Source organism: Scleropages formosus, chromosome 8 (assembly GCF_900964775.1).
Source record: "Scleropages formosus chromosome 8, fSclFor1.1, whole genome shotgun sequence".
Classification (NCBI taxonomy): domain Eukaryota; kingdom Metazoa; phylum Chordata; class Actinopteri; order Osteoglossiformes; family Osteoglossidae; genus Scleropages; species Scleropages formosus.
The window spans coordinates 10,590,737-10,616,814 of record NC_041813.1 but is presented as its reverse complement, the minus strand read 5'-3'; the positions used below and the strand labels follow the sequence as shown (position 1 = coordinate 10,616,814).

Genomic DNA, 26,078 nt, shown 5'->3' with positions numbered 1-26,078 from the left:
TCTATGGCAGCTGTAGAAGCTCCTGTTCATTCATTTGTATTTTTTCATAATGTGCACATCTATCCAAAATTTCACATTGTTTAATACTGAAGTGGAAAAAGATTTTATCATATTTCATCAAAAAAAAAAATTATAGAAGCATTTTTAAATTAGTAGCTATAACCTGAAAATGGTAAATATAATTTACAACATATGAGCAATAACAAGTGTAACAGAATGAAAAACTGCTAGTGTTTCTGTTAACTATACTTAACTATGTTTTTGGTGAGTGGGTTTATTATTTGTTTACTGATTACAACAAACTGACGTCCTAATTATGCACCTGCTAAAGCACATAAATGACAGGAGAAGTGCCACAACCATGTTTTTGAGAGCCAGAGAAGGTGTCCTCCTTTTCCTTTCCATGCCACCACCGTGCTGCCTGCCTGCCTTCCTCAGTGAAAGACTGCCCTTTGCATAAGGCATGTGCTTTCCCAGGGGCAATTGTTCATTGTCGCTAGGCGACACAGGGACTTTGCTCCATCACCAGGGAGACGTGGGCCTGAGTATTTGGTTTTGGGTCAGGCGCGATAAAGATGGCACAATAGGAATGGGCGGGTCCAGAACCTCCTCAGTCATTTATTAGACTATACTGGGTCCACTTGTCTCTTTCCTACAGAGGAGGAAACAGATGGGGTGTGGGTTGTGGGATTGACAAAGAGGTGTAGAAGAGGTAGCGCACACAACACCCTCACTGTGCTTTGGCCTGTCCTGTTTCAGTGGTGCTGGGAGGTGGCCTTCTGATACATCATTGCATAAGCTGATTAGGCTGGAAAATAAAAGAAGATGCCCTTTGTGAGCCAGGCTAAAAATATGTCACATACTAATTGTGGTAGCAGATATCCTCATGCATGTCTGGAATGGCAGATTAATAACTGGAATGAGCAATACTGTTGCTGGTTTATTTAGTAATTGCGTGTATAGCTGTTAGCAGCTCCACTCTTTGATTGTTGTAACCAAACTTTATTAAATGTGGGTATTAAAGTATTTTTGAGGAAACTGATCATAATTGTATCTCCCCTGTAATCAGTGTGTTGTATTTAATTCAATTTGTAGAAAAGTCAACAGAATGAAACCAGTTATGATTTGGTTAAATCAAACAATTATGATTTTGTAATTTATTTTGATTAAATATTACACTGCTGTAAATCATAATTGGTTTCATTATGTTGACTTATCTAGTGTCTATGGACTTCTGTTAAAAAACAAAAAAAAAAACTCCCTTAAAATGTGCTATTACAGCAAGGAAAGCACAAGTACCTTTAAGGTTTTGAATGTTGGTTGTATTTAGGTTGTAAAATGTTTAATTTTTTTTGTTGCCCTAACTGTATACTGTAAGCATAGCATTGCCTTATCCACTTTATTGCAATGTTTATTCATATATGCTGCTTGGATATTAGATATTGCAGAGATGACAAACATATTTGTAAGAAGTCCATAGTGTGTATCAACTGCACGTTTTATGCTAGACATTGTTATTTATAACAGCCCTTTTTTTGCTATGTCAAAGATAAAGAATGGATGGATATCATCTATAATGTCACAGTTCCTAGAGATACAGGTAGCTAAAATTTTAATTGCTATTGCTGCCTTGATTAAATATTACATATTAAAAACATATGCTGATTACTTTATGGTCTGTTTTCATATTTCATCCACAGCATTCTTTGTGCCTAAAAACTCTGCTTTATTCATACTTTGAAAAGCATTACCCAGCAAGACAAACAGTTGTTCTGGATCTTAAGTGAGAGGAAACCCAAGGATCAGGTCAGGATTTTCTTAGCATCCTAGTGGGTCTGAGCAAGGAGGCTCTTCTGTATAAGAACTATTTACTGGAATGAATCACATGTTCTTAATTTATTTAGTCATTTTGCTAATTTATTGTGTGGTATATTAATAAGAGCAGGATCTGGTATTTACTAATGCACCATGCCAGCCTTTTTGTTCAAGCGTTTACCCATGTTGGATTCTGGTTTCTAGTTCCAGTCTAAATATCTTGCCATTACTCAACTATTTTCAAAGGTAGTTCAGAACTAGAACCTTAGAAAGTACTGTCAAAATGCATAGTTCAGTTTCATTTTCAAATCATCGTATTATCACTGTAAATATTTTGGTTTGGCTTTTGCTCTGTGTAAGAAGATGTCATGAATTACTTGAAGAAATACATTCTTTTTGTACTCCTTTGGCAGCATGTAGCAGTATCACAAGAGACCCTATAGAATAATCTCTTGTGCTGGACTTGAACAAGCTGGCTATTGTTTCCACAAGCCAAAGAGAGAATTTGATTGTGACAGCTTGTCACAAACAAAACTAAAATAAAATGTAATGAATACAAGCAATAATGTTGCAGGCTGTCATATATTATTCAACTAATTCTAAAACAGAACAAAGATTCAAAAAAAAGATATTGATAAAAACCTGCAAAGTAAATGTAATCTTTTACTTTGTTTAATTCTGTTCTCAGTCACCTTGTTTTATGTTGATGTTTTGATGTTATATCTTATCTGTAAGTTAAAATATGAGTTGATATGTCTACTGACAAAAAAAAAAAAGCCTGAGGTAAACTTTGCATTTTACTGTAAAGAGGAAGGCTTCACTGAATGGGTAAATTGTGCATAAAGATGTCAATGATAGCATTCATTGAGATTAGTTACCTGGAATATGTACTTGTAGTGGGATTATTTTTATTGCCTAGAGCACACCATCTTCATTTGGACATCTCCATCTTTTCTTCAGTCAGTCATGCTAAGCAACCACACCTTAATATCATCACTTTTAATTCCCAATTAATCTCCCTTGTCATTTATCGTAAGAATATTACAATTTGAAATTGTGTGCAAGTACATAAAAATTAACTTTTAATTTAATTGCAGATACTACTGGCTGCATTGTCAATACCAGTGCTGGATTGTCCCTTTTAATACAGATATGGCATCCCAAAGGGAAGTAGATAATGAGAAAATGATCCAGGACAATTCATCTTCCTGTGGCCCTCCATGATTTTAGTTTAGTTTTTACTACAAAGGCAGAGACACTGTGGATCAGTGAAGTTAGGCAGTTGTTAAATAGGTGCACTCTGGATTTTTGCGTTCAGCACTCACTCAAACATACAAGCACAACTGCTGGTCTTTCTGTGTTCTACGTATGGAAATATTCCTCATGGCTCTTTGTGTTAGAATCTCCAGGAGGAAAAAGTAAATTGTTTGAAGCCCTGCAATCACCCCTCACCTCACTATAAGCTGCCTGCTGCTAGGATACTGGTCAAATTATCTCTGCTCATTTCTTTCTTAAAGAGCTAAATTCAAATGAAGGGAAATCAAAATCCATTTGTAAATATTAGTTCAAGGACTATAAGATATTCCAGACAGATATAATTTCGTGTGTGTTTAACTCATCCTTCAAACCTTTTAAGACCGTCTGTTACCCTAATACGCCGGAGTTTTGCCACTTTTCCTCAGCCAGGCCAAGTTTTGAGGATCTTAAATGCAGTAATATTTGTACTTGTTAAAATACTTGGGCAAATGTTGGACTTAAGCTAGGTACAAATGAAAGTTAGGGTGGTGCGGTGGCATTGTGGGTTTGTCCTGTGCCTCCTCTCTAGTGGGTCTGGGGTTCCAGTCCTGCTTGGAGTGCCCTCTAACGGACTGGTGTCTTGCCCTGGGTGTATGTCCTCCCCCCCTGTGTTGCTGGGTTAGGCTCTGCAACCCTGCTCAGGATAAGTGGTTTCAGTGTGTGTGAATGAAGGTCCACTAGACTGGTTTACATGTGATAATGAGGACAGTAGAAATTATCACTGCTTTTCTCACATTCCTTTTGAGAGTTCAGAGATCATCTTTGTCCTTGCCTGCTATTTCCAAATGGGTATGTCAACCGGAGGTCACTGAGGGTCTGAATGCATGGAGAAGGAGAAGTGGAAAGGTTGGTTGAGTACTGGGAGAAAGAGGACTCCACATCTTTACATTCCTTTTGTGACTATGAGGGACAGATATTTTCTCTGCAAACACTCCATTCGTCTACTGACTTTGAGATTCAAAGAAGTTGTTTGCTCAGGAGGACTGGGGCAGTAAAAACCTCAAAAGAAAATAAATCTTATTGAAATACTGAAAGTTCTACTCAGGGATGTTCAATGTTTGGTGTTTATTGTTATTACTTGTACTCTTAAATGTTCTTTTAGTGTTGACCCCTGACCCATGTGACCCTGACCCCTATTGGCCCTCATCCAGTATTAGTAGTATATGGAGAAGGTGAGTGGCCTCCCCCACTGTCACCTGGTAGATCGATCAAGAATTATGGGCTAGCTAGAGGTCTAACTAGAGGTCAGACTCTGTTTGCACAGACAGAACATGTGCAGTAGACATTCTCTAATATAGAGGATTTATTGATCCTTTTTTGTTTGGAAATATTAAAGTTTGAAAAATTGCTGGCAATTAAAATTTTACATATTAACAGCATTTAGAAAGTAACAAATATTGGTACTAAGCAAACTTCTTCCTTTTTATAGAATCCAGACTTACTGCACCCTCTTCAATTCGATGATAATTGCTGAGATTTTTTAATTTCTTCCATGCAGACATTGTTCCACATCTTATGCTTCTTATATATGTGAAAAAATTAATAAATACCTGATGCACAACTTAGAAAATAGCAGAGAAACCATTTTGCGGAAGAAAAAATGTGGTTTCCATGAAGCAGAATTAAAATTGTAAAATTTTGTATTGCATGTGAACAGGTGAGTACTTAATTTTCCCAGTCAGATGCAAAATTTGCAGCCATGATGGTACAGTACAAAAATGAAACCGATATAAACTAATTTAAATAAATAACTTTCTTATTTATGTTAGCGACGAATGACCTAATTCTGAGTAATTTATGTCTATAAAAATATTTTTATTAACTCATGTGTTACACACAGTCTGAAACTGCTTCTCCTAAGCAGGGTTGCGGCAAACCGGAGCCTAACCCAGCAACACAGGGCGCAAGGTTAGAGGGGGAGAGGACATACCTAGGACGGGACACCAGTCTGTCACAAGGCACCCCAAGCAGGACTCAAACCCCAGACCTGCCAGGGAGCAGGACCTGGCCATACCGCTGCACTGCTTCGCTGCCTTGTGACCCCCTAATGTGTTACTTGATACCTAAGTCATACTGGCCTTGTTTGAAATTCCAGTACTTGCAAACCTGGCGAAAAGTGATTTTTCATAGACAAATTGTATTTAGTGGGGAAAGTGCTTTAGTCTACAATTTACTGTGGAGTACACATCTTCTCTCTCTCAGTTTTTGAAATCTCTTTGAAATTACAAACTACAAATATTTCAGGGCATGTGTATCCTTAGCAGTGCATGGAGAGCATTATTAGATTGACATTTTGACGTGTCTAAATTTAAAGAAAAAATATCAGGTTTTCTTGAATAACCATCCTCTGATTGTGACTTTCTCATTCCTTCTCTGTATGGCAGAACTCATGGCCTCAGGCTTTAATTTAATGCCCTCTACTCTGTCAGTTAGTCCAGCATGTGCCAGGCCATCGTGATGACTCTCAGGCCCCTTGAGCCCTGGGCTATATGCACCACTGTGAACCTGTACCCAATTAGAGAGACCAGGCAGAAAATGAGCTGCTTTACCTCCATCCAGCCGTGGGGCAGTTCACTGACACAAAGACGCACACAAACATGCTCAGGAGCTGCCACACTGATGTATCTACAGTTAACATGTGCTCAGTCTTACAAGAGCTAAGCAATAAAAAGAGGCCCTAAAAAATACCTTGAGGGTTATCTGCAGAAAGAGGACTGAGATCACTGCTGCTAGGTAAAATGGAGAGCACAGACAATGAAAGTGATGATGCAGCATGGAATGGACTTTGACTTGTTCTGTGTCAAATCTATGGGCTGTGAACCTAGCTTCTTTCTACAGCATGCATTCAGGTACTAGGGCACCAACAGATCTCTTCCAGTGAGCTGTACTTTTCTTGTTGAATAATTTGTTTTTCTCACTGGTTGATGTGCCTTCAGTAAGACAAATCCCGATACCAGGCCAGTAGTCAGTTTAATAATACAGAAGAAGCACCTCAGTCTTCATCTGAAAAGCTTTCAGTTTATACATGGATTAACTAATGAAAATAGTATCTGAAGAGACCCATTTTAAAACCTCTTAAATGATTACAGTTAATTCCAGCACAGAATGGTTAGATAATATTCCATTTTTACACAAACCAAAAAAATTGGGGTAATATTTACTGACACTATTTATTTACAGGGGAGTGCAGTGGCACAGTGGCACAGTGGGTTGGACCCCAGTCCTGCTCTCCGGGGGGTCTGGGGTTTGAGTCCTGCTTGGGGTGCCTTGTGACGGACTGGTGTCCCATCCTGGGTGTGTCCCCTCCCCCTTCGGCCTTACACCTTGTGTTGCTGGGTTAGGCTCCGGTTCCCCGTGTGGGACAAACGGTTTTGAAAGTGTGTGTGTGTGTGTATTTATTTACAATTGCACACATATGTATGTATTCCACATGGCCTCTGAGACTGATGTCATGTCTGCAGGACAGCAGCATTTGCATTATGTATGGGGAAAAGTGGTGGCTGATTTTAGGAATGACCCTAGTGGGGAGTTAACATGATAGGACCACACCTCAGCTGTCATAATATGTATTCCTGGTCAGGTCAAACTGGTCCTGCTTGAGATGTATTAATCTTGACAACCCACTTAAGATTAAGTGCTATATAGGTAATTTCATCTCCCATATCCTAGAACCTCCCACAATGATGAACCATCATTATGCATCTGAAAAGGGGTGTTGTGCAGATCATGGCTGCTACACAAGACTTAATGTTCCTCACTTAGGCAAATACCCTCATGCACTTTAAAAACAATTCCATTTCTCACAACTCATCACACCATCAGCAGGCTTTTTTCTGTGAGTTTTTGTACTGGAAGAAACTTGATTATTTCTCTCAGGACTACAGTGAAGGGATCATGTAGTGGACAGACCGGCCCTCAGGAGACAGCTGACACTGCTGTGTGATGTGTGCTCCAGGAGTCAGTGGGTTCCAGATGGCACTGTTTTTCAGTGTTTAGCAAAAAACTACTCAAGGCTCAAAAAAACAGGCAAGATAGTTAGACTGAGAAGAAGTTAGAGAAAATGCATTTCAAGATCTATCCACCCAGTTTCAATAACTGCTTGTCCTGAACAGGGTCATGGCGAACTACAGCCCATCTCTGATGCATTGGGCACAAGATTAAGGGGTGGAGGAGTGTTTGTATTTTTATACAGTTCTACACATTTTCATATTAATTGAGAGTTACTTCATATTGAAAAAATGAAGTGGCTTGAAAACGATTTTGCTTTGTGAAACAGGTTGTGTATTGATGACAAACATGGATTATTAAGTTGAAATTTGCTGATGCACTGATGGACTGTGCTGTAGTACCCTTAACTGGGTAGGCAATTTAAAACACTCCAGAAAAATATCATCTTAAAATGTAGCTTTTAACTCAACAGGTGAATGAATATATGGATAATATCTCCTTTGAACATAAAACTGTGATATTCTGGGACATTATAGCTGCTTGTTAAAATTAAAAAAAAAATTCTAGAAACTGCAGTATTAACTGTCAGATTACTTTTAAGTTTGTTTCTCTGTTGCGCTGTGGACTGTTTGGAAAGGAAGTTCCGCAGTCAGACAGTAGAAAAAGGAATTTATCAGCTCTAGAGTACAAAATAAATTTGAGAGTCTGCTCATGGTTGCCCTCGTCTACAAACACTGGTTTCATCTCCTCCCGACACAGCTGTGACCGACCCCATTGTTCGTATGCTTTCCCTGAAGGCTTAGTCACTGATCCAGCTGGGTACCTTCTGTCTCCTAGCAACTACCACCTTGGCAATTTCTGTCCAGACACTTCTGGTGTGGAATCTTTATTGTCTTATAGTCCTTCCTTCTAAAGAATAATATTATTTCTATATTGACAGACGGGTATTGTCCATTCTCGAATGTACGACATGACTTTCATTAAATAGGGCTGCATTTCTGAACATGTTCTGTGTTTTCTGAAGATAATCATTTGAATTTTTAATAGTGTCTCAAGTTACACTTAACTTTTCCTGGAACAAAAAACATGCCTGTAGTTACAGCAAAACAACCCTGATACCCAGTTTATTTGTTACTGGAAAAGCCTATCTAGTAATGTATCTTGAATCAGTGAAATTTGTGAAAGGTAAATCTAAAATGTCCCTCTGTTTATCATATAGATTTAAAATACTGTCCTGTCAAAACCACATCTCAGAATGTTTTCATATAGATTCACTTTTACTGATAGCTTACAGGTCCCACCTCTACCTGATTCTGCATAGTCATATTGTTTCTTTTGCCTTCAGTGAATCTATAAAATTGTTCTTGGGCAGGTAATAAAGAGAAGTGGATACACACTGGCCCATTTCATATGAGGTGTTACTTATTTATCGTGTGTGAGACTGGGGAAAATCAGTCTGAAGTTTCAAGATATTTCAACAGCCAATGGATTCTCCATGCAAAATTCATGTAGGGTTTATATTCACTTTGAGTGATATATTTCATTATTTATGGTAGCTCTCAGATGGCATTTCCACACACGCCACCTATGTACACAGAAACTGTACTCCTCTCTGCCATTCTAACCTACAGTAACTGTCACGCCCTCCGCTTCATCTCAGTGAGGAACACCTGTGGCGGCTCAGGAGACAGCTGCATAAAAAGACAGCTTAGAGCCCAGGCTGATGCAGAACCTTGTTCAGCCTTAGTATTCGCTTGCGTGCCTTACCTCAGCTCTCCTGACTTCCCAGATCCCTCGTCCTTATCCTCATCCTTGTTTCCCTGTTCTTTCTCCTGTATCTCCACGTCTTCCTGGCTTTTCTCAACTTCTTGCCTGTGTACTGGATTATGACTCTCGGACTCTCCCTTCGGATTACGTTCGCACATCGGTGACCATTTGCCTGTTTCTTCAACCATGTCTTTTGGATTAACCCTTGAGAAACCTTCCTGTGCTCCGCACTTGGATCCGGCGCTTCCGCTCCGGGAGGACACCGTGACAGAAACACCCAGGTGTCATGCCCACTGGCACCTTTTCTCTGACCAAAGGCCCCAGGTTCTCTACCCAGATACCGAGGAGTTCTGTTTTCAGATCTCTGTCAAACAAAGTCACACACACACATTGCACTATTGCACTAATACCGTGTTTTTACATGACTTGCTTCCTGCACTTACCTTTTTTGTGAATGTGACTCAGAAAGTGTCAAAGGTTTAAAGTTAATTACCATTTTATGTAAGGACGGCAACATCAGACAGGTTGAGTAATCTGCAGAAGATTATTAATGCTGTCTAAGTTGCATGCATCCTCTGTTGTCTCTTGGCAAAGATTGACTCATGCCAGATCTGCTGGCAGTACAACACAGTGGGATAAAACTTTTAATAAATTTGCTTTTGGTGTTTTGTGGTTGACACATTTTCCTTTAAATTCTGCCAAGATTACCAAGTCTAACTGCTTCATGCTGCCCATATTGCCAAATGCCATTGCTGTAATGCTGAGATATTTTGACAGTCTCTCCATTCTAGTAAGGTGTTTCATAAAATATCAAGGCAAACTGTTAATCTTACTAATGGTATTGATGTCAGTTATGGATCTTAAAGACAGTATTTGAAAAGAGTGACATAAACAGTTTTCTGTGTACTTGTAAATGTACTTCATTTAGCAAACACTTTTCTCCAAAGCAACTTGGAATGAACTCTATGTAGTGTTATTAGCCCAGACCTTATTCACCAAGGTGATTTACACTGCTAGATACACTACTTACAATGGGTCACTCATCCATACATCAGTGGAACACACTCTCTGTCACTCACACACTACAGGTGAACCTGAACAACATGTCTTTGGGAGGAAACCCACACAGACACAGGGAGAACATGCAAATTCCACACAAACTGAGCAGGAACTGAACTCACATTTCCTGGCACCAACCAGGCATTGTGAGACAGCAGCACTACTCGCTGTGCCACCATGCTAGCCATGTCTGCAATGTAACATAATAAAGTTTGGATTCAGGTTTTAATAAGGTCGAAAATTTAGCCCAAGCTTTCTTGTAATAAAACACAAACTGTAAAATGTCTTTAAGGTTAGGGTAGAGGTCAAAAAAGATGACATGGGAGCATCTGGAAAATCAGCAACAATTGACCTGTACTTCTCTAAAGTATTCATTTATACCCAGGCTTATCTACTGCTTTGTGAGCTTTATGGTGAAAAAAAACAGGTCCAAGAGTTAAACAAAATTAGAGTTTAGATGAGGTAAGAGTAAGTGATGAAATGAGGACTGCAGGTAAAGAGGTGGTGGCAGCTGTTTACCTCAAACTCACACCTGCATTCTCTCTGGTGTTCTGGAACCATTACAACTTCTGTCCTTAAATCCCCAAATCCAGAGTAAACAAGCAAGTCAGAACATATGCAGTTTGGGGAGGAAGGAGGTGATTTTGGAAGGAATGATTCACTGGAGGACTAGGAAGGAAGGATTCACGCATTGAGCTGATTTCTAGGTGGTATGTTCCTTAGCCACCCTGGGGCTCTGTTCACTCATGCAAGTAAACATATAGTTACACAGCTGATATAAAAGTGGAGTGGAAATAAAATTATTTAATTGCATGTAGTCCCTTAACAGTTTCATGTCATATAACAAAAGGAAGTGATATAACTGCTGGAGACTGTTTACTGGAGTTTGACTACATGTTTTTGTTAGAAAAAGCTCAAATGGTTCAAGTGGTTAAAGACACAACTAAAACACATAGTTACACAATGTATCAATAAAATAAACACATGATTGTTGACACATTTGACTCATCTTCCACACATTACATCACTGCATTCTAAATGTACTCTAAGCTATCACTTTCAATAAAGAATGTGAAACACACAAGTCTTAACATTTACCTTCTTATAACTGTAAGGAGGTTGCTATATTTTATAGCAACCTCCTTACAGTTATAAGTATTATAAATTAATTTATAAACTAATTATAAATTAATTTTTAATTATGGTAAAATATAATTTTCTCTGTAGTCAATCACAGTATATTGTTGAAACCAGTTTGCCATCAGTTTTGCATTTCAGTATTTTGCCATAGAGGAAAACATACAGACTATTTGAAGCTGCTTGTCCTGAGGTGGACAAGCCCAGAGCCTAGCCTGGCAGTGCAGGACACTGGACTGGAAGAGGGGGAGACACGCCCTGGATGGGATGCCAATTCACTGCAGGGCACCCCAAGCAGGGCTCAAGCCCCAGGCCCTCTGCACAGTCGGATGCAGCCAAACCCGCTGCACTACCACACCCTCCTGCCCCTCAGAAGAGAACAACATTTTTATATTTGACTATCATGTAGCCTTATGATCCTTATGAGGAAAAAACACACGCTAGCTGAAGTTGCTTGTCCCAAGCAGGGGTCGCAGCAAGCCAGAGCCTAACCCTGCAACAGGGGGTGTAGGAGACACACCCAGGACAGGACACCAGTCCATCACAAGGCAACCCATGCAGGACTCGAACCCCAGACCTGGCAAAGAGCCAGACCCAGCCAAACCCGTTGCGTCACCACACTCTACTCCCAGTCAGAAAAGAACAGCATTTTTATATTTGGCTATCATGTATCCTTATGATCCTCATGAAGAAAAACTGCATTTTCATATTTTACTATTATGTATCCTTATGATCCTATTCCCTCCATGGAGAAGTACTATAGCAAATTCTTGTATGGAGACTGGAGGCAGCTGATGATACTATGAAGGCACGATGAAATGCATGAAGGTCTTCAGGTCCTAACTTGTGTAAGTTATTATGTCACACCAAAGATGACTGTGGTCTTCTCCTGTGATTTGATGAATGGGGAAGTCTGGGTTTGTCATTAGCATATTATTGTTCGCTAGCTGTAATATACCAGTCTAGTGGGTAACATAAGCTGAATGTAGATACTTGAATATGAACCTGTGAGTGGTTCTCATCAAATGGTACAAACCTGAAGGTTCTTGACCCCAGGAGTTAGAGTCATATATACTACCACCTGGTCTCATGTCCTCCATTGTGTGTCTTTGCTTTCTTCACATCTTTTCAACTTTTGTGTTTTTATTTGTTCACTCATTCCTACTTTATTTGCCAATGCTTAAGTTAGAAGTCTTTTTGCTGCTTTTATTTTACACATTGCCATTATTACTGCTACACTAATTAGGTCCTGTAGATCTGCTGGATTTCAAAAAGAATTTTATCATTAGTATAGGTTAAATAGTTTAACATTATTATAATAATAAACATAGGGAGTATTTCAAAAAGAATTCTTTTGTATCATGAAACAGCTGATATAATTTATACTAATAAACTGTAAACGAGCATAACCCAACCAGAAAACTGAGATCTGTAAACACACAATGCATCTTCAATGTTGCACTTCTAGTTTAACATACTTTCATTTAATTGTGTCATAATTCCATTAGAAATGTTTTGTGGAGCAATTATATGACAGAAGATCTTTGGATTCTTGAATCATAGTTGAGACTCACACACACACACACACACACACACACACACACACACACACACATTTTCAGAACCGCTCGTCCCATACGGGGTCACGGGGAACCGGAGCCTACCCGGCAACACAGGGCGTAAGGCCGGAGGGGGAGGGGACACACCCAGGACGGGACGCCAATCCGTCGCAAGGCACCCCAAGCGGGACTCGAACCCCAGACCCACCGGACAGCAGGACTGTGGTCCAACCCACTGCGCCACCGCACCCCCTAGTTGAGACTCTTTGAATACTAATAAAATACTGAATATTAAATGAATATTAATAAAATACTGCTTGATCATACCCGTCCTGGGTGTGTCCCCTCCCCCTCCGGCCTTACGCTCTGTGTTACCGGGTTGGCTCCGGTTCCCCGTGACCCCGTATGGGACAAGCGGTTCTGAAAATGTGTGTGTGTGTGTGTGCTTGATCATAAAGGGGGCAGGGTTGTGTAGCAGGTTTGACTAGGTCCTACTCCCTGGTGGGTCTGGGGTTCAAGTCCTGCTTGGGGTGCCTTGTGATGGACTGTGTGTCCTGTCCTGGGTGTGTCCCGTCCCTCTCCAGCCTTACGCCCTGTGTTGCCGGGTTAGGCTCCGGTTCACCCCGACCCCACTTGGGACAAGTGGTGTCAGTTTGTGTGTGTGTGTGTGCTTTACCATATGTAATACATTCTTGTGGCAATGCAGTTTGATAGCTGTAGCTGACACCATATTGTATTTTACAATTATGTTTGTTTTCCCTGTTGCCTTTGGAAAGTTGTTTCAGTCAAATTGTTTTGAGTGATGGAAATTTTGTGCAAAATGGTTACTGTTAAACCGTGTCATAAATTGACATTTCTTTATCAAGTTATGAATCAAATGTTTGTGCAGTGCTGCAATAGCCTTTCTTCTAGTGGAGAGACATCCATGCATGGTTGTTTCTAACCCCCTCTTAGTCATTTATGATACCCCCTGGCCAAGTTCATCCTGTCATTGGTCATACATAAAAGTGTTTTTGTCTGTGTAGGTGTGTCTGTGGCACATGGAGTGAGAAAACAATTTGGTCCATGTGGCTGCAGTATGCTGTTTAGGTAGACTGGTGACTCTTAAATCACCCATAGTATGTAACAGAGAGAAAGGTTGCTTTACTGGTATAAGGATGAGTGACTCATTGTGAGTAGTATATAAGTAGTACATGGTGTGGACTAATATTACTACATTTATTCATTTGGTTGATGCTTTTCTCTAAAACAACTTAGAATATTAAACTAAATGATGTACCCATTTGTACTGTTGGGTAATTTTATTAGTGCAACTTTGGGCAAGTACCTTGCTCAAGGATACTGCAACTGGAGTTGGGATTTAAACCAGCAACTTTTGGTTCAAAAGGCATCAGCTATAACCACTACACTACCAGCTGCCCCATACTACATAGTGTCTATTGGAAGTCCCTTTGGGAAAAGTGTCTGCTAAACTAATAAATGTAAATGTATTGGGTGGCTGTTAAAACAAAAACTTTATACAAAATTACACAAAATTAGTGAAGAAGGTAGTGAAAGCTGGTGGCATCTAGAAAGTTACAGCAGCCTATTTTGAAACCAAGTCAACATTATATTTTGATTGTATGAGGTATAAAGTAAGATGCATACAAAATTAATAATACAAGTGGTCACCCTGAGTGGGTTCAAAACAGCATGAAAATGCTAAGTGCAGCACACACAGGCAAATCCCATTCCTTATTGTATTATTCTTCTTGCTGAGGTGTTCTTTAGTGTATTGTGCTTGATGCAACAAGCCTTTCTCACTTTGGAGTATCTACTTTATTGTTACTTTATTAAGGGGGGCGCAGTGGGTTGGACTGGGTCCTGCTCTCTGGTGGGTCTGGGGTTTGAGTCCCACTGGGGGTCCCTTGCGGTGGACTGGCGTCCTGTGCTGAGTGTGTCCCCTCCCCCTCTGGCCTTATGCCCTGTGTTGCCAGGTAGGCTCTGGTTCCCTGTGACCCCGTATGGGACAAGTGGTTCAGAAAGTGGGTGTGTGTGTGTGTGTGTGTGTGTGTGTGTGTGTGTGTGTTACTTTATTATATCTTTCTGAAGTTTTCTCTGCAATTTTTTCAGGTTAAATCATGCCTATGCCATGCATCCATTCATCCGTTTTCTTGGCCGCTTGTCCTTCTCGCGGTGGCAATAGGGAAAGCAGAGAAACCCGGACGTCCCTGTCCCTTGCAACTTCCTCCAGCTCAGCCCGGGGTATCCCCAGCAGCTCCCAGGCCAACTGGGAGATAAAATCTCTTCAGCGGGTCCTTGGCAGACCTTGGGGTCTCGTCCCAGTTGGCCGTACTCGGTATACCTCCCAAGGGAGGCACTCAGGGGGCATCCTTACCAGATGCCCAGACCAACTCAGCTGACTCCTCTCAATGCGGAGGAGTAGCAGTCCTACTCTGAGTTCCTCCTGGATGGCTGAACTCCTCACCCTGTCACGGAGAGTGAGTCCAACCACCCTGGGGAACAAGCTCATCTCAGCCGATTGTATCCATGATCTTATTCTTTCGGTCATTACCCAGAGTTCATGACCACAGGTGAGGGTAGGGTCATTGACCTTATGGCACAGCTGCCCCTTGTGATGGACTTTTATCTCATTCAGGGCGAACTCTAATACTTCCAGCAGCCTGTGCATATGCGATAGACTCTGAACCTCTGTAACTCTGACTTGGCCGAGTGGTTACCCAGTGACCGAGTCACTGAGTCAGTACTGTATGTGTCTTTGCTTTAGAGCTGTTACCCATTCATGTTACCTCTTTATGGTAAAGCACATTGACAATCTGTTTTCATTTGTGCTATATAAAATAAAAATTATTTAAATTGTTAATTTGCATGAAAATGTATTGTAAATTCTAATTCGACAAACTCATTTGTAATGATATTTCATGTATATTCCTTTGCCTTTAGTCTGAGTTTTAATGGATAGGTAAGACTTTGCCATCCATTGATGGATTGGCAAGGCTTTTCCTTAGCTTAGTGATGGAGTTATAATATGATAAAACTTCACAAGATTTCTGAGATATGCTTGTGATGGCACATGGTAACAAGACAACTGACATATGCAGGAGAAGCCACAACCTGTCTCAGGGGTTTTTACTTTGAATTAGAATTTTGCCACTAAGGCTTACATTTTGAATTGAAATTGAGCATGAATAGGTTGCTTATTATGTGAATTTTAGAGTACAAATTACATTTGCTCAAAAATCCAAATTCTCACAATATGAGTATTCATTCAAGGAAACCCTGTAAAGATGAAACAGAAGAGTGCCAGTTGACTTTGAAGTATGACATGTCATTTGAATATTTATGATTCCATATGATGGTAAAATTTTTGTAAAACATATAAAGTGCACACCTTAGATCATGCGAGCTGATATAGCATTTGCATATAACTGGAAACATTCTGCTCCTCACCATCTCACCCCCCTACGCTGCATTTTCAGACTGAACCCAGCTGGGTTACGTGAGCTGCACGGTCACCAGGCGCTTGCCTGGGAACACTACCCCGAGTCCTGACTCCAGGGGTAGGTCCCAGTGACCCTCAAAGACAGACACTCAAAAGTATACAGATAAAGTGACTGCCTACATCAGGAAATGCATTGATGATAACACTGTCACCAAGTCCATCACCATGCAGGCTAACCAGAAACCATGGCTGACGGGAGAGGCCTACACACTGCTGAGAACCGGGGGTGCTACCTTCAGATCAGGGGACCAAGCAGCACTAAGGACAGCTAGGACCAATTTGTCCCATGGCATCAGGGAGGCCAAGCAACTGTACACAAACAGGATATGGACACTTCAGCAACAACATAGACACAGAGAGTCTGTGGCAGGGAATCCAGATCATTACGGATTACAAGCCCCCACCACAGGCCTGCAACAGCAACAGATCCAGCTCTAACCACATCATTAAGTTTGCTGACGCCACAACTATGGTGGGTCACATCAGCAACAAATCTGGGGAAAACAAAGGAGATTGTCATCGACTTCAGGAGAACTCATACCCACCATCCCCTACTGACCATTGACGGTCCTGCTATAGAGAGAGTCTGCAGCACCAAATTCCAGGGGTTGCACATCACCGATGACCTCTCTTGGACCACCAACACTGTGTCACTGGCCAAGAAAGCCCAGCAGCACCTATATTTCCTACGGAGGCTGAGGAGAGAGAGTGTGCCACCACGCATCATGTACACCTTTCATAGGATCATCAAGTATCCTGACCAGCTGTACCATTGCATGGTATGGGAACCCCAATGTCTCCGACCGCAAAACCATTACAGCACATAGTGACTACAGCTGGGAAGATCATTGGTACCGCACTCCCATCCCTCCAGCACATCTACCATGCCCGCTGTGTCCGCAAAGCCTCCAAAACTGTGGGCGAACCCATACACCCCTCCCACTACCTCTTCAGCCTCCTGCTGTCTGGGAAGAGATACAGGAGCATATGAGCTGGCTCCACCAGACTAGGCAACAGCTTCTTCCTTCAAGCTGTCAGGATCTTGAATTCTCTGTACCACCCATAACTGCCCAATACATCAGAATCCTGACCTCTGACCACCAGAATCAAACCCCCGCCATCCAGAGGGACACCAGCCACTTTCATACGGTCTGCAGAGATTGTCCTCTGAGGTTACTGACAGTCTCTGCTGAAACCTCACTTAAATTGGGGTCCATCCGAAAGTATAGCTGCTGTATTTCTTTGGTACATTCCACATTGAAGTACATTAGGTCACACTAACCTTCTTTTCCAAACAATTATTGCACAAAAACTCATTTTTTGCAATACCACTTTTAAATATGTTTACATTTCTATTTATTGTACTAGTATATGTCATCATCTATGGCACACTGTGGTCCTGAAGAAACACTATTTTACTCCGATGTATGTTTCAAACATATTGTAGAAGTGACCATAAACTTGACTTTGACTTTCATGGTAATGGTATTCCCTGATGGCAGTGGCCTCTTTTAGCATGATAATGCATCCTGCCACGCTGCAAAAATTGTTCAGGAATGGTTTGAGGAATATGACAGAGTTCAAGGTGTTGACTTGGCCTCCAAATTGCTCAGATCTCTATCCGATCGAGTATCTATGGGATGTGCTGGAAATACAAATCCGCTCCATGGAGGCCCCACCTTGCAACTGTCATGTCCACGCTCACAGCACAAGCATCTGACTCCGCACTAACTCACAAGCAATCACTCACCGTATAAAGACCCTCTTCAGCTCCCGTACCCCTGCGGAATCTTGTCAGGGACAACCGCCCTTTCCTGTGACACTTCGTGCACAAGCATCGCTTCGTTTCACGTCCTCTGGTTTTTGACTCTCGCTTCGTTTCCCAACCACGTCCATGGATCCTCGTTCCTGTCCTGTTCGCTGTTCGACCGACCCTTCGCTACGTCTCCCGATCTCGTCCATGGATCTTCGCTCTGACCCTGACTGCCGATCAACCGACCCTTCGCCTGTCCCCGACACCGGAAACTTGCCTCATCCCTCATCTCCGGACAAACAACGCTGCACTTGGGTTCAGCCATCCCGGCTCCCTGTATTCCGCGTGACAGCAACTTACAGGACTTAAAGGATCTCCTGCAAATGTCTTGGTGCCTGATACTACAGGACACCCTCAGAAGTTCATGCCTCGACGGATCAGAGCTGTTTTGGCAGCACAAGGGGGACCTATACAATATTAGGCAGGTAGTTTTAATGTTGTGGCTGACTGGTATGTTTTCCCTGATTCAAACACCTCAGACTTAGTATTATCAATCCACAGTACTCTTTTTCAGTTAGTTACTCACTGTAGAATGTCTGCTCTTTTGCTCATTTTAACCTTTTCTTTTTATTTGATGGTTTCAGAAGTGGTTGTTTATTTGAAACTGCTTCAATAGTCAGCATTCCAGAGTCATCTTTTCACTGTTGCAGATGACACTGGTATTTGGCATGTACTATTTAAGGATCTTTCATACTGCTGAAGGACCTATCTAAGCAACCAACTGAGAACCTGTAAGGCATCTGTTTCTCAAGCTACAGACTGTGATGTACTTATCTTCTTGCACAGTTGTGCATCTGGGCCTTCTGCTTCTCTTTCTGTCCTGGTTAGATCCACTTTGCTCTATTTTCTAAAGATGGTAGTAGATACATTTGTATGCTATGAAACTGAAGATCTCAGTCTGACAGATTAACAGTCATTCCACAAAATGATGACAATGGGGTAATGGCTGCTGAAAATGTGGCTTTGCACCTGGTACAACATTTCTGGTAAATTACCCCATACCTCTGGACTGCCTTGGAATCATAACACAGGAAACTGAATTTTAATTTCAATTAATATTCTGTTTGATTAGTAGTATGAAAATAATAGCTAGGATTAATTATTGTAAAAATAGAAAAACTTTGCAGATTTTAGGGCAGTTATTAAGGACTGGCACTGAGAGACATTAACTTTCTGCTGACCTCCCTATGGGCAGAGCAGAGCCAAGCCAAGCCAAACCAAACATTTTTTCTCACTCTTACAAGTTGCTTGTGGGGACTCCATTCTGGAGCACATATTGTTCCAACTTGGTTGAATACTAATTGCTTCAGCAGGAGGTGATCCAGGTGTAGCCAGTCAGTGAAGCTCAGAGGTATTCAGGGTTCACCACAAAGGGTAGCGCATGAGAGGCCATCATTAACAGAACTGTGAAGGTCAGCTGGAGGAGATTCCTGGAGGCAATTAGGATTTTACAGAGTTCTGGTTGTGGATAAAGGCAGGGTGCCACCTGTGTAACTTAATGCCATCTAGAGCTGCTTTCCAGAATAGGATCTGATAACCCCTGAGTCTTTCATTGCTGTAGCCTGTATAAGCTGGTGCTCAAAACATTTCATCCACCACTTAGTTCTGCTGTCTCTGTGCCCATGTGTCTGGGGAGTAGCCATGGCCCACTTCTTTAAAGAGCAGAACTTGGGTTGACTGGATGACAGTTCTCCAGAGATAACATCATTTTAGCACTGTCTGTCATATGTGTTTATGTGTGATAGTTTGTTTGCATCTGTTGCCAAAGAATTGGCCCTATTTTTTTGCTTTCCTAGCATATGTTGTTTGATATAGTTTAGCCTTGAGGCACTTATTCATATAGTCATAAAAAGTGTATGAAAAATTTTTAGTGTTTGAGTCTTACTTGGATATTGGGATTAATCTGTTTTGGGTAAGATACCAAATTGTTTCTTGTGCATTTTTAGTTGTGAAAAAGTAATTACCCCCCAATGTTAATCAGTCTAATTCAATCAGAGCTGTCTAGTAAAATTTTCAACTGCTTAAACCCTTACCAGGAAAAGGCAAGTTGAGAAAACAGAGATTTGTAGAGATATATTCGGCCACACTCAAAGGAAATTTCTAAAAACCTGACAAGAGAAGTTGCTTAAGCCTATCAGTCTTGAGGTTATACAGTCTTGTAAGGCTCTGAATCTCAATAAAATCACACTCAGACCTATAATCATGAAATGGAGACACTCTGGGACAGTGGTGAATTTATGTACCTGTGAGTAGCTGTCCTTCTAAAATCACTACACTACTAAGGGATACATTTGTTAATGAACTCAAGATGAACAACATTCAAGGAATAGCAGGCCTCTCTTGCTTTACCTTAAGACAGTTTTCATAACTTCACAATAAGAATGGCTGTTAAAAAATTTGATACACTGGAGAGTGGCAAGGCAGAAACCAGTGTTCTCTAAGAGAAGAATTAAAGCTCATTCACAGTTGCCAAAAAAACACCTGGATGTTTCTCAATACATATGGAAGAGTGGACTAATGAAACAGAAGTATAAGCTTTTGAGCAATGTGGGCATGGTTACAAAAAAAGTAAACATTTCACAGGAGAGAGAGAGAACCTTTTCTCAACAGACAAGGATGGTGGTGACAGTGTCATTGTCTACGGATGTTTTGCTGGCATGGGACCTGAGCATCTTGCAGTCATTGAAATAATCATTAATTACTTTGTATATTAGAAATATGTAAAAAAAAAAAATTGACCACCAGTCCGTGAGTTGAAGCTAAAGTGCAGTTGGGTCATACAGCAAAGCAATGATCCCAAACATACATGCCAGTGAACATCGGAATGGCTGAAAAAAATTAAAGTTACAGAATGTCCAAGTCAAAATCCTAACCTGTTTCCAACTGAGATGTTGTGGCAAGACCTGAAAAAAATTATTCATGCTTGAAAACCTGCAAGTGCTGAGCTAAAGTAGTTCGCCATTGAGAAGTGGGTCATAATTCCTTCAGAGTAATATGAGATCCTCATCAACAGCTACAGAAGCAGTGTACTTGCTGTTACTGCAACTAATGGTGGCATACCAGGTTACTGGATGTAAAAGGGCAATGACCTTTTCACACTGATGATTGCACATTTCATCTTCCTCACTGAGGAGATTATGTTAAAACAATACTGGTGTCACTTTTTTCGCTTAGGCTCCATTTATTGACTACTAGAACTGACAAAAAAGATCTGAGAAAATTTAATGTCAAAAAGCTGTAAAAACAGAAAATGGGAAAGTGGAAAATATTGTTTCATAGCATTATGTATATTATTGGTTACTAAATAAATGTGTTTTTTCTTGTATTTATTTTACTTGTATCAGTGATGTTACAATAACAGCAACCTGAAACCAGAAGAATATTCTAGTAATTGCTGAAGAAATTAATCTGATGTAATTTCTTGTCCTAGCCTTCTGCATAGTTCTACACAGTACATGCATTTAACCTCTTGTGACACCATGATGTAATCCACTTAAACTTACACTGCCAGTGGATGATTCCCATTCTCTGTAACTACAGGCCAAATGCTTCGCAGCATACTAACAGGATTACAACAGGCACAGATTGCCAATGTCACCCTTTCATTTTCGTGGGGTGCAACTTTGTCGACGGCCGTTTGGAACTCGCGGGGTGCAACTTTGTCAACAACCTGCACATATATTATCACCTATTCTTGACTACTTTTCACCCTAAATTAATCTACAGTAAGTCACTGCTATGTAAATATTTATAAGTGACTTTGGATAAAGTCATCAGCAGAATATTGGAATTAGATATTCCATTCCTAATGCTGGCATTGAAGTTAAAGTAGGAAAGCAACTAAAGCAACTAAAGCTTTTTGACTTATTAATGAAATTACAAACTTAGTTACATCACAGAACATGCAACATGTACTGCATTATGTTCATGTGTGCTGAGGCTGACATTTTGCACTACCACTTTAAAATCTGTTTGCGTGCACTTTATCCCATAGTATTTTTAGTTTGGCAGTTGATTATTGTAAATTGTTATAGTAGTAATAGTATACGCATATACTATTGCTACTATAGCCAGTCCAGAACAGGGCTAAAGTGGAAAAAACTGGTTCTTCTGAAATATTGGGAAATTGCATTCAAAGCATTCAAAAGTTCTGCTCAACATTAAATTACAACAAATGGCAAGTAAATGGACAGAATCAGGACTGAAATATTATCAGAGGTGAACATTTGCTGTAACACTACTCTGTGTGCTACCTTTTTCAGTAAGTTTAAATGGATAATTCACAAAAAAGAAATGATCCTTTAAACAAAACAGTTTCTGTTTACTGTGGTGCTGACCATTACTTAGTTTATGAAGCATATGCAGCACATTAACTGGAGTACTACTTACACTACACTGTCACTGACAGACCATGCCTTGGAGTGATTTATTTAGACTTTGTTTTCTTATTAAGGGTATGTGCATTATTTTCATTTACTGTACTTATAATATGCTCTACAGGAGAATGGTTTAAATACAAAAATATCAGTGACTTGGAGAGGCAAAGACAGACCTCAGTCCAATTCAAAATTTATGGCAGTCTAGATGCAGTTTGGCGGAACTTGAACAGTTTTATGGAGATGAATGTGCCAAAACTGCAGTGTCAAGATCAGTGAAGCTGTCATATCCGAATAGGATCAAGGCTCTAACTGCTGCCAAAGGTGACACTACAAAATATTGACTAGGAGGGGTGAATACTTTTGCACACTTACATTTACATTTATTTACATAGCAAAAGCACACATGTTGTGTTGTGTTATATATGTTTATAATTAAGATAATATGGATTTGTAGAAATGTGTTTCAACTTTGTCATTAAGGAGTATTTTTCTGCTGATCAGTGTCAAAAAGATAAATAAGATTTTTTTTAATTCAGTATGTTGTAAAACAAAAACATCAAAAGAGATGAATGTAGGCATTACATTAGTATGTGGATTTGTGGCATTAATGTTGCTGTCTTTACAGAGACCTCAGTGAGAACTTCATTCAAGCCATCCCCAGGAAGGCATTTCGTGGAGCAACAGATATCAAAAACCTGTGAGCATTTACTTCATCAAACAATCTGGGCTGTGGACATGTTCTTTACCAACAGTTATTCCACCATTAAGTCAGAGAATGTGAAAACATGGTGTGACTTGAATCTGTGCTTCTGTGTCATTTTTAAACCTATCCAAACTGTTCTTCTAAAATCTTTGAACAGCTGACACCTGTAACATCCACAAGTGTCCTCGTAATGCCCTCATTTAACATTTTCCCAGAGAAACCACACTCCTTAGCAAACCACATGTGAAAATGATAAGCTGTGTCATAACTGTACAGAGTATTACAGTGTTTCATACATTTCGTTTTGCTTATGGTAGCAGGACTCAGGATACAGCCAGGATACATCCCATAAATTTTTATCTGAAGCATGTGGTAACTATCATAGAGTGTTGATTAACTGAAGACTTTTATAAATTATACTGTTATTTATATGTATAGAAGATGTTTTGTTGTTGCGCACCAATTGTGTCTATTAGCCTGTCTGTCTGTCTGTCTGTCCATCTGTCTGTCTGTGTCTGTGTGTGAATGTTCTTACCAGCCCAACATGTCTTCTGTGGTTGTCTGCAGTCAGCTGGACAAGAACCACATCGGCTGTATTGAGGATGGGGCATTCCGTGCAATGAGAAGCCTGGAAGTGCTGTGAGTGTTAGAACTTTTGCTCTCCAAGAGATTACTGGGCCAAGCTTCACTACTCCACTAGAGTCAGTGATCATATAGTCAATTTATACCAATAGCATAAGACAGTATACACCTACTCTATAAATAAAGGGTTAATCTCATTTAATCTCGAGAGCATGGCTTGAAATCTCCAGCTTCAGCAGCCAAAAGAGTTTAGAGGAACAAACCAGAATACAGGGATGATCACCTTCTTGGGCTCCGGGAGACTGCAGATAGCGAACTCTGATTCTTTTCTCCTGAGCTGTTACCAGGAGAATACCTCAATGATACAAAACATGTATAATAAACTACTACGGGGCAAGACTGTAATGTGAGTGGCTTATAGGTGCTGAGGTGGGCAAGAGCCAGTCCCATTACTCTTCAGACAGGGAGTCTCTGCATCCAAAAATGTCACATGCTTTCCAACTGCATTGTTCTCCAGGACCCTGAACAACAACAACATCAGCAGCATTCCAGTCTCCAGCTTTAACCACATGCCTAAGCTCCGAACCTTGTAAGTCCCCTGTGTCTATAACAGTGCACTGGTTTCAGAATGCTGCATAGAAAACTGCATACAGGCATACCCCATCCTTATATTTTTCCTGAAAACGAGGTTGGTAACAGAAAGGTGGATTGCAGGATTCTATTTCCCATTTTTCCTTATGAGGAAAATTAACCCCATCTAAAAAATTTCAACTAACTTTGACAAATGTCTATAAAAATGATATAAAACACTTAAAATAATGAAAGATAAATAAAGATAATCATAATAATAAAGTGCGGAGCGTGGTGGGTTCAGCCAGTGCCCGCTGCGTGGTGAGTCTGGATTTTGAGCTCTGCTTGGGTGCCTTGGAACGGACCGGCATCCCATCCTGGGTGTCGTCCCCCCCCCCCACCCCCCCCAGCCTAGCACCCTGCATTGCCGTTTAAAGCTCCGGCTTGCCGTGGCCCTGCTCAGGACAAGTGGTTGTTGACGATGGATGGATGGATAATAATACAGTACACTAAAAGGTATTTATTTAAGTTGCTTAGAAATATTGCGACAACCTGGCCAAACTGTGCTGTTGTTGTTTTTATAGAAAGACTGCTTTGCAGACAGAAGTGTCAGAATGCAAGACTTATTGTGCCTCTGCATTCTGCAGCACTCACAGAAAACACACACACACCTAGACAAAAGCTTGCAAAATGCAGAACAACATGGGTGTCGTTAATCCCCCACAGCTCCCCACAATGGTTGCCCAACAGTTATTAATGTCTGGAGCAGCAGTGCTGCATTAAGGGAGAACTATTACTCCAAACTATTGCTGATACATTATGTTTTGTATCATTTTTGTCAGTTTGAATAAGAATATATAACAAAACATGTTCTTAGAGGCTAATTTTAATGATTATTTACAGAAGCTTTGAGAAAAAGTCATTATAGCTGAAGGAATTGGGATGGACAACGAAGAAAGGTATTCATTTTTGAGAAAAGCTATGAAAGCACTGATATCAGGAGGGCAGATTGCAGGGTACGCCTGTATATTTACATTAATTTCATGGTTTTTTTTGGGACATGTACATAATCACTTTCTCAAAGCTGTAATAAATGACCAAAAAAATTTTCACATCTGTAGAATCCTAATGTTACTCGATACCAGTATACGTAGCATATTTAGTTTGAAATTCTTCAGGCACAGTTACCAAACACAAATTATACCCACAGTGGTTACTTCTCCACTTCTGTGCTTCCAGACATGTTAAGATTTGTTTCACTAAAGTGTAGCAGTACCAGCTCCATTCTCCCCAAATAACAAACATATGGGTTGGCAGCTACAATCAATTTCTGTGCTGAGAAAGCTGACAGTGGAATTCTAAAACTGACACTGGTTTGAGAAACTTAACCCAATTGGAAGACACTTGCTAAGTTTAAATAAACATTTTTAGATATCTCATAGACAACAGATCCTTTTTACCTTCATGCAATCATTGTTATTACTCCATGTTGCTGAAAATATGTTGTTAACACAGAGAATAGCTTGTGACATTTTATCATATCCTAGTAGTGCAAGGCATGTAAATATTGAGAGATATGCTTGTTAAATCCACACCTGCAGCTTTAATATTATGTTTGATACCATTATTTATATTTATTTAGCAGTTAATGAAACACAGGGAGGCACAGTGGGTTGGACCAGGTCCTGTTCTCCAGTGAGTCTGGGGTTCGAGTCCCGCTTGGTGTGCCTTGTGATGGACTGATGTCCTGTCCTGGGTGTGTCCCCTCCCCCTCCAGCCTTACGCCCTGTGTTGCCGGTTAGGCTCTGGCTCCCCGTGACCCCGTATGGGACAAGTGGTTCAGACAATGAGTGTATGTGTGTGTGAAACACTTGTATAATTTTGTCAGAGATATGCAGAAACTTACAAATACCTATCCAGGATTAGCGTTAGAAGGTAGCACTGTGTT

General features: G+C 40.6%; 1 protein-coding gene across 1 annotated transcript in view; it reads left to right on the top strand.

The window, feature by feature from the left end:
* The window catches only part of slit1a (slit homolog 1a (Drosophila)), a 121,232-nt gene that overhangs the window by 35,073 nt on the left and 60,081 nt on the right, over positions 1-26,078 (top strand). Inside the window, exons 5-7 of the mRNA XM_018766017.2 lie at positions 22,901-22,972; positions 23,546-23,617; positions 24,078-24,149. Of these exons, the coding sequence (XP_018621533.1) occupies positions 22,901-22,972; positions 23,546-23,617; positions 24,078-24,149 (216 nt within the window). The remainder of the gene's footprint in view (positions 1-22,900; positions 22,973-23,545; positions 23,618-24,077; positions 24,150-26,078) is intronic.